Source organism: Schistocerca nitens, chromosome 11 (genome assembly GCF_023898315.1).
Source record: "Schistocerca nitens isolate TAMUIC-IGC-003100 chromosome 11, iqSchNite1.1, whole genome shotgun sequence".
Classification (NCBI taxonomy): Eukaryota; Metazoa; Arthropoda; class Insecta; order Orthoptera; family Acrididae; genus Schistocerca; species Schistocerca nitens.
This window is the reverse complement of record NC_064624.1, coordinates 48,697,099-48,711,092: the sequence shown is the minus strand read 5'-3', so window position 1 is coordinate 48,711,092 and position 13,994 is coordinate 48,697,099. Positions and strand designations below refer to the sequence as shown.

Below are 13,994 nucleotides of genomic sequence, written 5' to 3'. Positions count from 1 at the left end.
TAATGCTACGCTCTTCATCTTAACTCTCTAGAGGTTCATTGTCAATGTTTCCACTACAATCATTATCTTTATTGATGTCAATGAAACCCAAAAATCTTTCCTGTAATTTGCTATCATGATCAACATACCTTGCAGCTAAACTCAGTTGGATAATGTGCACTGTGTCTGTAGTCTCATCGAAGATTATGCTGAAATAACAAGAATCTTTGGTTTCCTCCAGTAGTCTCGATAATATCACTTTTTCACAGCATGAAATAAGTCTGTTTCCCATTGTTTTACATATTTAAGTGGCATTCGCTTTAGTGGTCTCAAGGTCATGTTTTAGTTGCAAGTATCCATCGTCAATTCTAAATCTTAGAAGAGCTCTTAAGTTTCCCATGTTACTCACTATACTTTCACAATCATTATCGTTTTCTGATAGACTCCCATCATCTCTATCCCCCACAGGGGAGTTCTTTGCTTTCCATGAAATATGATTGTTTTTGTTATAGGTACAAGATTGTCTCTGTTTTCCATAATGCTTTCCATTCTCTGTCTTGACAATTTATTTATGACATCAAGTTTGCATTCCTCATGTTGCCAAAAATAATTTTGCATCTGTTGACGCTTCAACATGGTACTAGAGCTGAGAGTGAGTCTCAAGATTACTGTCTATACCAGTAAGATTGGCAAACTTTGTTAGTGGTTCAGTCACAAGTGTCTTGGCGATAATAGATTTCTTTCCTCCAACCATTTTATTACTCACAAAAATTGAACAGTTAATGCAAAGAAGTCCTATTTAACTTGTGAGAACACCAGCCGTGGATACTGTTCAAAATAATGATAGTGCTTTGTCTATGTTCCACCCACCCTCTATTGTTGTGCTCAGAAGTAGGAACAACATAACCTTTTCCATTTTTCCTTGGAGCTGTGAGAAGCTTGTGTTTTATATCATCACTAATATTTCCTGATGCTAATACACAACTGGCCATTAAAATTGCTACACCAAGAAGAAATACAGATGATAAACAGGTATTCATTGGACAAATATATTATACTAGAACTGACATGTGGTTACATTTTCGCGCAATTTGGGTGCATAGATCCTGAGAAATCAGTACCCAAAACAACCACCTGTGGCCGTAATAACCCCCTTGATATGCCTAGGCATTGAGTCAAACTGACATTGGGTGGCATGTTCAGGCACAGCTGCCCCTGCAGCTTCAACACGATACTACAGTTCATCAAGAGTAGTGACTGGCGTATTGTGACGAGCCAGTTGCTCGGCAACCATTGACCAGACATTTTCAATTGGTGAGAGATCTGGAGAATGTGCTGGCCAGGGAAGCAGTCGAACATTTTCTGTATCCAGAAAGGCCCAAACAGGACCTATGACATGCGGTCGTGCATTATCCTGCCAAAATGTAGGGTTTCGCAGGGATCGAATGACGGGTAGAGCCATGGGTCGTAACACATCTGAAATGCAACATCCCTGTTCAAAGAGCCGTCAATGCGAACAAGAGGTGACAGAGACGTGTAACCAGTGGCACCCCATACCGTCAGACCAGGTGATACACCAGTATGGTGATGACGGATACATGCTTCCAATGTGCGTTCACTGCGATGTCGCCAAACACAGATGCGACCACCATGATGCTGTAAACAGAACGTGGGTTCATCCAAAAAAAAATTGTTTTGCCATTCGTGCACCCAGGTTCGTCATTGAGTACACCATCGCAGGCACTCCTGTTTGTGGTGCAGCGTCAAGGGTAACTGCAGCCATGGTATCAGAGCTGATAGTCCATGCTGCTGCAAACGTTGTTGAACTGTTCGTGCAGATGGTTGTAGTCTTGCAAACGTCCCGATCTGTTGACTCAGGGATCGAAACGTGGCTGCACGATGTGTTACAGCCATGCAGATAAGATGTCTGTCATCTCGACTGCTAGTGATACAAGGCCATTAGGATCTAGCACGGTATTCCGTATTACCCTCCTGAACCCACTGATTCCATATTCTGCTAAGTCATTGGATCTTGACCAACGCGAGCAGCAATGTCGCGATACGATAAACCGCAATCACGATAGGCTACAATTCGACCTGTGTCAAAGTCAGAAACGTGATGGTACGCATTTCTTCTCTGTACAGGAGGCATCACAACAACGTTTCACCAGGTAACGCTGGTCAACTGCTGTTTGTGTATGAGAAATCGGTTGGAAACTTTCCTCATGTCAGCACATTGTAAGTGTCGCCACTGGCACCAACCTTGTGTGAATGCTCTGAAAAACTAATCATTTGCATATGACAGCATCTTCTTCCTGTCGGTTAAATTTCACATCTGTAGCAAGTCATCTTCGTGGTGTAGCAATTTTAATGGCCAGTAGTGTATATCCAAATAATTGCCAATATCCTTGGGATTAAACGAATCTGTTGATGAACTTTGTTGTGGAAGTTTCGACGAAGTGTTGGGCTCTGCCTTTACATCTGGTGGCATTCTTGCAGCTGAATGGTGACCGGAGTCGTCAGATGTTTCTACTTTTTTCCTTATTACATAACGCTTCATTTTATTATATTGTTATGATGTAGGCAAATCAGATGCCAATTATTCTTGAATAAATACTTTATTCACACTGAAAAATACAACACTGGTACACTTAGCAGTAAAACACACTGAGCCATCCTCCCCATGTTTCTAATATCTCTAAGCACAATACTGACTAAAGTCTGTGGTAATATCCGATAATGCAGTTGTTCACTTATTATCACTTCCAAGTTATCGCGGAGATTGTAGCATTCGAACTGATCACCTGTCAGCGACTCTGCTTCCCTTATGTTTGTGGCTCCATTGTCGTCAGAACATTCACTCCAGAATATCAAATGCACTCTGCCATTTGTAAGTCACACAGGTGATGTTTCCCCTCGAGGTAGGTTTTCAACAGATGATGGCAGTGGCAGCTACAGCAGGGTTAAGATGAACGACAAAATTAGTAAATTGAGGGCAAGGCTCTCGCACTCCCACAAAATAGCAAAAGCTAAATAGAGATGGAGAAAAGCTTACAATATTGGTTTCCACACAGAAAGATACAGTGAAAGAAAATTATTAACACAGATATATTTATGCACCTGCTAATACTGCTACTGCAGAAGTGCTGTATTTGTTTCGCACACATTGTACCACTCAATTAGCTTTTTACAGCAAATGCCATGAGAATCTTTGAGTTCAGTGGCCCAAAAAATAAATTTGTTATGCCACTGCTTTTGTAGGGATAAACTTGTGATACTGGATGTGGTGGATGCAGGTAGGAGATTTCAGAAAAATAATGAAAGAACAAATGTGGATGTAACAAGAGGGAAATGGCTGTAAAATTAACTTTGGTGGCGTGTATAGATGTTCTGTGACAACTGTAATTGTACCAAGAGTTTGACTGCATCATTACACCATTTGACTAGGGAAAGTGGTGGAGAGTAAACCAGCTGTGAATTTGTAGTCCAGTGCAGATAAACAAGTAGTCATACCTTTTTACATCAAAAGTTATTCCTTATTCCTGTTCATTATAGTGAAAAATTTGTTTTTAGTTTTGTGTTACTAGGACAACAACCATGGGTGTCCAGATGACATATACGTGAGTTTTTTTGTGACTTCTGAAGGATTGCTAAGGGTGCAAGCAAAAAGATTATATTTGTTTTTATTTGTGTAGATGTAGGACAAATTCACAATTACATTCAAATGTAAAATAATTAAATTTGTAATTTACATAGCATCCATAATTCATTACATACTGACTGTGACAGTGACACTGGAGAGAAGCAGAAAGCCCTCATGATATCTACATGTTTTATATTTTGTACAATAATGATAGGGCATTGTTTTTCAGAATGAAGGAACTTTTATTTAAGGAAAACAAGTGGACTTCTTGGCTTCACCTGGGTATGCATTTACTCCAGTTCTGACCACCTCGACCTGCCATTATATTTCACTCCATTCTCTGTACATGTCCCTCCCCTCTCCCCAGGGGCCTTTTAGAGTGATTCATTAGCTGAGAAGGTCAATGTGATGGTATACCGATGCCATGTGAAATTGTAGGTCCCCCTGGTGCTTAAAGTGTCTGGAATTTGGGCACGTATTTGCATTGCAGCACTAACCCCATCTCCAGAGATTGTGGATGAGTATCGCTTGCAAATGCCCTGTTTGCATCTCTCCCCTTCTTTGTCCACTGAGGAAAACACCACACTCCTTACCCAACAGATTACACTGTTTTCTAGAGAGTGAAGAAGATACAAGAATACAGGACTCAGGACAAACCTACTGGCAAAGAGGCCAAACAGAACTGCAAGCCCTGTTCCTCCCTCATCATCACTACCCTGGATGTGTGCCCAGACCAGCTGACATCATTGCTGACTGTAGTGCTTTTGCCTTTCATGTCGGCCCTGACTCCCTGCCACATGGAGGCATCAACAAGGCAGTCCAGAAAATAATTACAGCCATTCATTTGGCAGCTGATTTAGCAATCCTGTTTCTTGGACCTGCTCTGACAGAAGAGAGTACATAGGTAGTCATCATAAATTGTAGAGGCCATTAGTGATAATAGGTGGGCTCTCCAGCACTATAAGTGGCACCAATCGATGGAGCATGTTATTTACTTCAAGTGTCTTCATGCCTGGGTCTGCCACCTGCTGAAATGATGTAAACAAGAATGCTGTGAGCAGCCTGTTTCAACCATAAGACCATAAACCTCTCCTTCGCATGTTTGACCTAAGATGAGACATTTCTATATATACCAGACACTAGTAGGTGTATCTGCTATTGCCTTGAAATTCCACTGTCTTCACTGACCCAGACACCATTGCCAACATTTTTCTCTGCATATGCTAGAGGCTCAGCATCTGAGATTTATCAACATGTTTTTCATGTTCTTAAGCAATGGGTGGAGTAAAAGGAATTACCTTTTACTATGTGCCACCTGGAGCTGTATAAAGCTCAATTCATTGAGTGGGAATTCATCAGTGTCCTTGCCCTCTACCCTGGTACAGCCCCAGGGCCCGGTCACATCGACAACCAAATGATCAAGCACCTATCAGTGGATTGTCAGCATCATACCCTTGCCATCTGTAACTGCATCTGGACCAAGGGCTAGTTCCAATCACAACTATTAGAAAGCATCATTGTCACAGTGCTGAAACTGGGTAAGCACCTTTAGAGATGAGCAGTTATCGCCCATTAAGTTCCACCAATGTTCTCTGTATATTGCTTGAATGCACAGTGAGCTGACAGCTGTGTGGCTCCTTCAGTCTCGTGGTCTTCTGGCTGCATCACAGTGTGGTTTTTGGCAAAGCTGTTTCACTACTAATAATGTGGTTTGCCTACAGTCTGCCAGCCAGTCAGCTTTTGCCCAGTGTCAATGCATTGTAGCAGTCTTCAACGACCTGCAGAAGCTGTATGACACCAGCAGGTGACACCATATCCTTGATACCTCACGCGAATAGGGTCTCTGGAATGCACTCCCAGTTTTTATATAGAATTTCGTGTCACAGTGTATATTCTAGGTTCTTGTTGGTGCTTCCACAACACTCCCCATATCCAAGAGAATGGAGTCCTGCAGGGCTCTGTACTGCATGTCCTTGTGCTTCTACAAGCCATCAATAGCCGCCTCTAGCTGTGAGGTCATCAGTATCACCCTCCGTGTATGCTGACTACTTCTGCCTCTTACTATTGCTCCTCTAGTGTGGGTGTCACTGACTGTAGACTACTAGGCACCATTCAAAAGAAATGATCATGGGCACTCATCCATGGCTTTTGGTTTTCAGCTGCCAAAACTCATGTCATAGTTTTCTGTCAACATCGTATGGTTCATCTACAACCAGAACTTTATCTTGATTACAAAATACTCAGTGTGGCAGGAACTTACTGTTTAAGACTGGTCTTTGTTTCTTAGTTGACATGAATTTGCAGTCTTTTGCAGTGTAAGTGAAAGTGCTTGCTGCACCTCAGTACACTTGGTCGCCTGAGTAACACCAACAGGGGTGCAGAGTGCAATACCCTTCTGCAGCTTTACAAAGCCATGATCAAACTGTGTCTTGGTTATGGGAGTCTGGCATATGGTTCGGCATCGCCCTCAGCATTGCGGATACTGGATCAGATACACCACTGTGGGATTTGATTTGCAACAGGAGCCTTTTGAGCTAGTCGTATGGACAGATTACTCATGGAGGCTGGGGTCCAGTCATTGTGTACCAGGTGCCAACAACAGCTTCTCAGTTGAGCTACCTATGTTTGCAACTGTCCTAAGCATCCAAACTATTGTCCCCTCTTTCCAAACATGGAAACCTATCTCCCACAATGGTGGCCCAGATCAGGGATTATGATTGTAGTCCACACCCTGTCCCTCCCCACTGAATTCCAGTTACTTCTTCCTCCATCTCTCCTCTGGGCCCACTCATGTACACCTCTGTGAGGAACCCCTTGGTCACAGCTTTGTCTTGACTCATCATGAGGTCCGAAAGACACAGTCCCTCCTGAGGCCCTCTGCCACCAATTTTTCTCCATTTATGGTACATACCGGGCTTCAGTAGTAGTCTATACAGATTGCTTGATGGTTGCTGATCACATGGGCTTTGCTTACACTGTCATGGGTCATACTGAACTGCGTTCCTTGCCAGAAGCTGTAGTGTTGTTAGCCATCTCTCATGCTCTTGAGCATATCCTTCCCTCCAGTGGTGGGTCCTTCATCTGCCGCAACCTCTTGACCACTTTAGAAGCTCTTACCCAGTATTACCCTCAGCATCCCATGGTTATTGCTAATCAGTATTCCCAATATGCTCTTCAGGAAGGTGGATGCTCAGTGACGATTGTTGGGATCCCTGGGAATGAACATTGCTGGTAGCTAGGCCAAACTGGCTACCAGTAAACCAGCTCTGGTGATCAGTATTCTGGAAACAGACCTCTGATTGGTATTACACCATCAAGTTTTAGGAACCTGAAATATGGAATGGATCACTCTAACTTCAAACTACCAGTGATAAGGAAGACTACGAATCCTTGTAGGTCCTTTCATGCAGGCCTCTCTGAAGTATTCTACTGTCCTTTGCCAGCTCCACATCAGCCATACCTGACTGACTTGTGGTCATCTCTTCCAGTGGAAGGACACACCCCACTGTCGTCATTCCCATTCAACAGTAGTCTACATTTTGCTGTACTCTCCATCCTTGCTATTGAGACCCATCGACAGGTTGGCAGAACACTGTTGCCTCCTCTGCACAGACCAGGCTGTGGCTGTCTGGGCTTGGTGGTCCAGCCCAGTTCTCACCCTACATGCTCTTTTACACTTCTTCCCTCCTGTCACATAGTGTTAGACAAATTAATCTTTCGTCTCTGTACTTCTCTTGCCCTGTCTGTATTGCTAGTCTTTCGTAGGCAGTTCATGAGTAAAGTACCTCTGGTAAGTGGCAGGGACTGGGGGATGTATGTCCTCTCATTGCATTCTGCTGCTTCTGGCTGCTCCCTAAATGGGGCACCTTGCCTGTCTTCCATCCTCTGTGTTCATTTTTTCCTTTTGTCCCTTATATCGGTTTCACTGACCTCTCATAGACATTGGGGTTTTCTTCCTCTGAATTGTGTGTGGTAGGGTCTCTCTTACCTACAGTTGTGTAGATCCACCTGCCTGTTTGAGGAAGGACAGATGGACCTAGTGGTTTGGTGTCTTTAATCATTCAATCAGCCAACCACCTCTGTCCATCTGCTACCCCTCTCTGTCCATCTGTTTGTACCACCTCTCTCTCTCTCTCTCTCTCTCTCTCTCTCTCTCTCTCTCTCTCTCTCTGTGTGTGTGTGTGTGTGTGTGTGTGTGTGTGTGTGTGTGTGTGTGTGTGTGTGTGTGTGTGTGTCTGTTGTTCTTCTGTTCCTCTCTCCACATTATCCTGCCCACCTCCATGGGAGGTTGCTGGTTCTTACCTTCTCAGTATTTTAGTCTAGATAGTAAGTAATACATGTACCTGGGTTGGTTGTAGTCAAACCAGTGGTTTAGGAGGTGATGTAAAACACATCCACTTTTGTAGTATGTATGGTTACTGTGTATGCTGGTAGCTGCTAGGTATGTAAGAAATAATTTTGATCGATATTTCGGGGTCAATCGCTTACTGTTGTGCCTGTCTTCAAGAATAAACAAAGCTTCGGTTCCAAATATTTGAAATGTGGCACCACATTTTCTTGCTGCCTATTTCAAATTGTTGAATATATGTGATTATTAGTGTTACGGCCATGACAGTTTCTACACAAGATCTGTTTGAATGTTTCTCTCTCTCTCTCTCTCTCTCTCTCTCTCTCTCCTGTTTTCCTGCTCCTCTAAGAGAGAGCCATTTGGAACAAGACACAGAAGCCTTGATCACGTAACTTTTTTGCTTTTTTCAGTTTCTTGAAGACACATTAAAGACTGAAGGACCTAGTGTTTCGGTAAAGCAAGATCCCGAACTGAAACAACATGCTGATGGATCAGAGCATAATGTAAGTTTTCACACAAGCACATTATTGTGTAGGAAGTGTAGTAAGAATGTCATGACACAAATATGGGGCATTCAAGCTAAATTATCATGGATGGTATGCAATTGTAACCTATGATACCAGCTATTTTCAAGAATTTTTGTGGTCTTCCAGTTGACTCTAGTTAGATGTGTTATTTCATGTTTATCACCAATAGTATTTTAACAGAACTTGTAACAAGCATATTTTTACGAACCATTACCCTTGTATTAATTTTTTATTATGATTGTATGCAATGAATGCATCAAGTACATGTTTGGTATCAACAGAGCAAGGAAAACTTCCTCTTGGAAGAAACTTAATCTCGTTATATGTTTCTCTGTCACAGTGCTGTAACAGAAGATCTGGAACTATATTTGTTGGGGTATAGTTTAGAGTTCCCAGTCACTATTTACTGTAATATTTACATTATTACTGAAATCCTGCAGTGGCTGTGTGTAATTCCTTCTGATTTCCCTCCAGTACACATGACATAAATGTGCATGGTTTCCCAAAGAGTAGGCACTGAAAACATATGGTGAAGAGCAAGAAACTGTGTAAATACCATTAAATTTTGTTAATTTTGATGATGATGTAGAGAATGCCATAATCATTTGATTAAAGACTGAAAAGCCCTCTTATTTATTGGTTTACAGCTGGAAGATTATTGGGGTTTCTCTATTATCAGAGTTTAATTTTGAAATGTTGCCACACACCCATATATCAAGTTTGCATATGGGAGTATGACCACCCGATAGAGCAGGCCATAGTGCCACTGAAATCAGAACGGATTATGTGATAGGAATAGAAAGTGAAAGTATGCCAAATAAATACTACACAATGGATGATAGCAAAATCAGAGACATAGGAACTGATTTGGATGAATTGTGACACTCACTCTTTCCAGTTGATTAGAATCTCTGCAGAGTTGGATGATATTCATAAGAAAGTAATATTGAGAACTGTGTCAGAAGTTAGCAAGCAGTTATAATTCAGCATTTTTTTTTTTTTTTTTTTTTTTCATGCAGTCTGTTAAAGATCCATTTGGAATATCTTGGTCCACTGATTTTATCAAGGAGGATCCTGAATTGAATTTGGAAATTAATGTCACTGAGGATATTGTAAGTATTCACATCTCTAATGTATTGCATGTAGTCAAGTAATGAGTCTTTTGTTAATTGTGTAGAGTAAAGGATGTATTACAGTGAAATTAGCACAGATTGTCAGTTTTCTGGAACTTTTTGCTGTTCGTAATTGTAGAATATTTTTTTACTCCTGAACTTGACTTTCATGTCATCTGTTATGTGCTGACTGTTGTAAACAGAAGTGGAAGGGGACTGGTAGCTGGTATAATCCTGTTTTCTGTAGCCCTTGTTGATATCAACTATATTGTATAATGGCTGTGTGTGATGGATAAACCTAATTCACATTTATATTAAGTGTAAGTTCAAATAGTGTAGGTCATTTTGCTGTTCTTATCTTCTGTGTGAATAATAGTTATTCTTGATTTTGTCGTAAAAATTTTTTTGGTTTTGAAAAAAGAGATAAAATTTGTATGTTGTAGATCAGCCCTGATACTTAGGCCACAACCTGAACATATTGTGGCAGCTTCTGTGGTGCCTGTTGTATTAGTTACAAATTTTTCAGTTATAGAAAAACCCTGTGTATGGCTTCGTAGGTGAAGCCAACCTCAACATTTGAGTCCTGGCAGATCTAAAGAAGAAAGATTATTTGTTTAAATGTGCTTTATGACCTTGCTAAGGGAAAGAGATGCTCACATTGATAAACATGTCACAGAAATAAAATTAGAGAAAGACTACAAGCTTACAGGTCAAGGAACCAAACTATCATGCTAGTGACAGCTCACAGTATGTAAAGGAGTGTAGCTGATTCACAGCTAACAGACCAAGACTTCAGGTCACAGAGACTCCTATTATGCCATTTTGAACAAATTAAAGGGATGCATTGGCATCAAAAGTAGACAGGACAGTAAGTGGAACACCAGTAGTGTTGTTCCACAAGAAGGGTTTTACAGAAATAACACCATGCATAGTAGTCATGGATGTGCAAATCAGAAGATTGGCCAAAACAATGAACTGTAGGGTGTCCTAAGGCATAGCTGTAGTTGTCAAAGTGGCTGGCTTGTAGTTGGTGACCAGTTACCATGAAAATGCAAAAGGCAGTACTGGCCTTCATATGCAACCCAAGAGACCACAGGTCGTACAGGATGCCTCCATAGCACCTGGGCCAGAGGTGCAGAGATAGTGCCCACTGCATGGAGTGCTGCTGTCAATGCAAGTGTGGAGAATAGTGTGTTGCTGGTTGTGTGGCCTGGAAAACCATGTCATGTGGTTGGCACTGAAATCACTGATGTGTACCCCCCTTGTTACTTTGAAATTACGTATGACATAGTGTTAGTCACCTGAGCAAATCATACATACAAACTAATCTGTTAGTAATTCCCATAATTAGCAGTGTTAGATTAGCATTAGTTACACTTCAGAGGTAAATTTCTGTGGGAGAAGGCTATATCAGATTCGGTGGGTAGCCACTTAGGTGTCAATGAGTTGGAGCATTGGCAATCACCCATTCTTATGCCAGTTCATAAGAACAGGATCAAAGATCAGATCAGTGACATTGCAACTCATAATATTAATTCTCTACTTAAAATAGGAAAACTAAAGATTTGATGGATGACTTAGAGAAGCAGAAAATTTTAGAAACAGGACTCCAGGAAATAAGAATTACTACAGAAGAACCATTCAAATCACAAGGCTACTGAATTTAAAATGGTAAACCTGGAATAAGGGTTTTGACAGAATGTCCCCAATTTGGAACTGGGTTTATAGTCAATGTGAAAATAATAGATTTGATTATTGATTTTCAAGCCACCTCACCTAGAATTGCAACTTTGAGTTTAAAAATATGTAACAAAATTTATATCATCATTAATGCCCATACCCCTACTAATGAAAAGAATTTTCTAACAGACCAGGAACGAAGTGGAAAAGTTTTGGGATCTGCTTGACCAAGCAATAAACCATGTAAATATTAACATTGTTAAGATCCTGTTAGGGAACTTCAATACTCAACTCAGAAGAGAAAAGAAATACTGGGATATTATTGGGAAATAGGCTCCACATAAACAAATTAGAATGGTCAAAGACTTCCTGAAATCTGTAGGGAACACAAACTGATCTCAAAGTACACATACTTCAAAAGGAGGCCAAACAAATGTAAAACTAGGAAACATCCTGATTGGAGAAAAGGAGAATGGCAGCTGGATCATGTATTTATGGATAAATTCTTCCACAGAAAAATCTACAATGTTAAAATGCTCAGGCAACAAGCAGAAAATTTAGCCCCATTGAACCGACCTAATAGACATGTCTGGTGGAACTCAGAATATAACAAAATTCATAATGGAAGACATTGTGCATGGTTAAAATTTCAAACACACAAAACAGAAGAAGATGCAACCAACCTCAAAAATATCAAGCAAAAGTTAACACAAATTATCAGGCAAACCAAGAGACAATCACAGAAAGATCTAATTGACTCAATAGAAGAAATTACCATCAAACCAATTTCAGAGACTTTTACAAAATGTTTGGAAGACAATTACGAAAATTTGCCCCTGCCACATTAATGCTGAAAAGGGAAGATGGAAAAAAGCCACATAATGACAAGGTAAATGCTGAAATCATGGCAAAAGCATTTAGTAAATTTTTAAATTGTGAAAGACCCCAGGAACTTGTAGCAATTAATACACACACACACACACACACACACACACACACACACACAATCAAGACTCCACCTGATCTCATAAATCCTCCAACAATTCAAGAGGGGGAAACAGCACTCAGAGATGAAAAATTATAAGGCGTGCAGAGATGACCATGTTTTTTGCAGATATGTGGACATACGCCAGTGATATAATTCAAACATCCTTACACATAGCCCTAACAAAAATCTGGATAACAGAAAAGTTTCCCAAACATTGGACCACAGTCATAATCCACCCATTCCACAAAAAAGGAGATAAAAGCAACCCAGGTAATTACAGAGGTATCTCTCTTAGACTGCACATAGATTTTCTCCACAGTCCTATACAAGAGGATCAAACAGCAAATAGAGGAAGAATTAGGTGAATACCAAGGAAGCTTCAGACATTGGAGAAGCTGTGCAGAACAGATCATCACTTTAAAATTAGCCATATAATATTACAAGAAACAAAATGAACCTCTTGTAATAACCTCCATGGACTTTAAAAAAGCACATGACTGTTTCCATAGATCTTCAATGTTAAAAATCTTAATAAATTTTTGGCTCCATACAATATTAATCAAATTGATGGAACTCACCTTAACCAACACTGTTTGATGTGTCAAGTTAATGGAGGAACTCTCTGAGCCATTCATCATAAAAGCAGGTTTAAGACAAGGAGATTGTTTGGCACTCTCGCTGTTGAACTGTGCTTTAGAATACAAAATCATGAAATGGTACAACATTAACCCAAAGAACATCCAAATTGGAAGATCCAAAAGCAACATAACCATAAATTGTCTAGGATTTGCTGATGACCTAGCTCTCTTGTCCAACAGTATTCAGGAAACCAAACAAGAAATTCTCACTACAGGAAATAGCACAGAAAATTGGTCTTGAAATATCCTTTGAAAATCCAGTCATCATGTTAACTGACCCTACACTCATAAACAAAATTGGTGTAGAAAACCAAGAAATCAAAATTGTAGATAAATTTGAATTACTGGGAGAAATCACAACACATGAACTCAACGAAAAGCCAACATGGCATAACAGAATAAACAAATTGACTACAACACAATATATCACCAAGAACACCTACAACAAAAACATCCTGTCAATAGCAACAAAATTAAAGCACTACAAAGCAGCCACTCAACCTGAAATAACATACACAAGTGAAACCATCTTCAAAACAACTAACATGCAGAAATAGACAAAATACTCAAAATAGGGAGAAGGATCATCAGAACGTGCATCAACAACTCATACCAGAAAGATAGACACTGGAGAGTAGCTACAAATGAAACAGTCTACAAGGAAGTAGAACTGGTAATGAGTACAATCTGGAAGAAAGAATTTCATTTTTTGGACATGTAATATGAACACCAGAGAACAGGATCATCAGGAGGCCAATAGAAAAATTGTGGAATAGTAAGTGCAACATTAAGTGGATTACAGAAATCAAGGAAGATATGGATGAGCTACAGATAACATTTCAAGACCTAAGAAACAAAACTGACAATCAGGAAACTCACAGAAAAACAAACCAGACTGCAAATGAGAATCAACAGACAGACAATAGGAAGGGTGATTCCTGATGAAGACAGAAGAATGAGACTTGAGAGAATGAACAAGTACTGGGCTGACAGGATACTGAAAAATTCTTTGTAGAAAGTTGGCGAGAGTGGTCCAATGGAGGCCATAAAATGGAAATAATAATTTATTATTATTTCTT

The 13,994-nt window shown here is 40.3% G+C and overlaps 1 protein-coding gene across 7 annotated transcripts in view; it reads left to right on the top strand.

Annotated features, from left to right (window-relative positions):
- LOC126213404 (zinc finger protein 724-like) overlaps positions 1-13,994 on the top strand; it is a 108,143-nt gene that overhangs the window by 38,833 nt on the left and 55,316 nt on the right. For 5 of the 7 annotated variants that reach the window (XM_049941126.1, XM_049941122.1, XM_049941123.1 and 2 more), the window contains 2 exons: positions 8,381-8,473; positions 9,517-9,609. In XM_049941126.1, the coding sequence (XP_049797083.1) occupies positions 8,381-8,473; positions 9,517-9,609 (186 nt within the window). The remainder of the gene's footprint in view (positions 1-8,380; positions 8,474-9,516; positions 9,610-13,994) is intronic. The other 2 variants (XM_049941127.1, XM_049941124.1) reach the window with 1 other exon arrangement.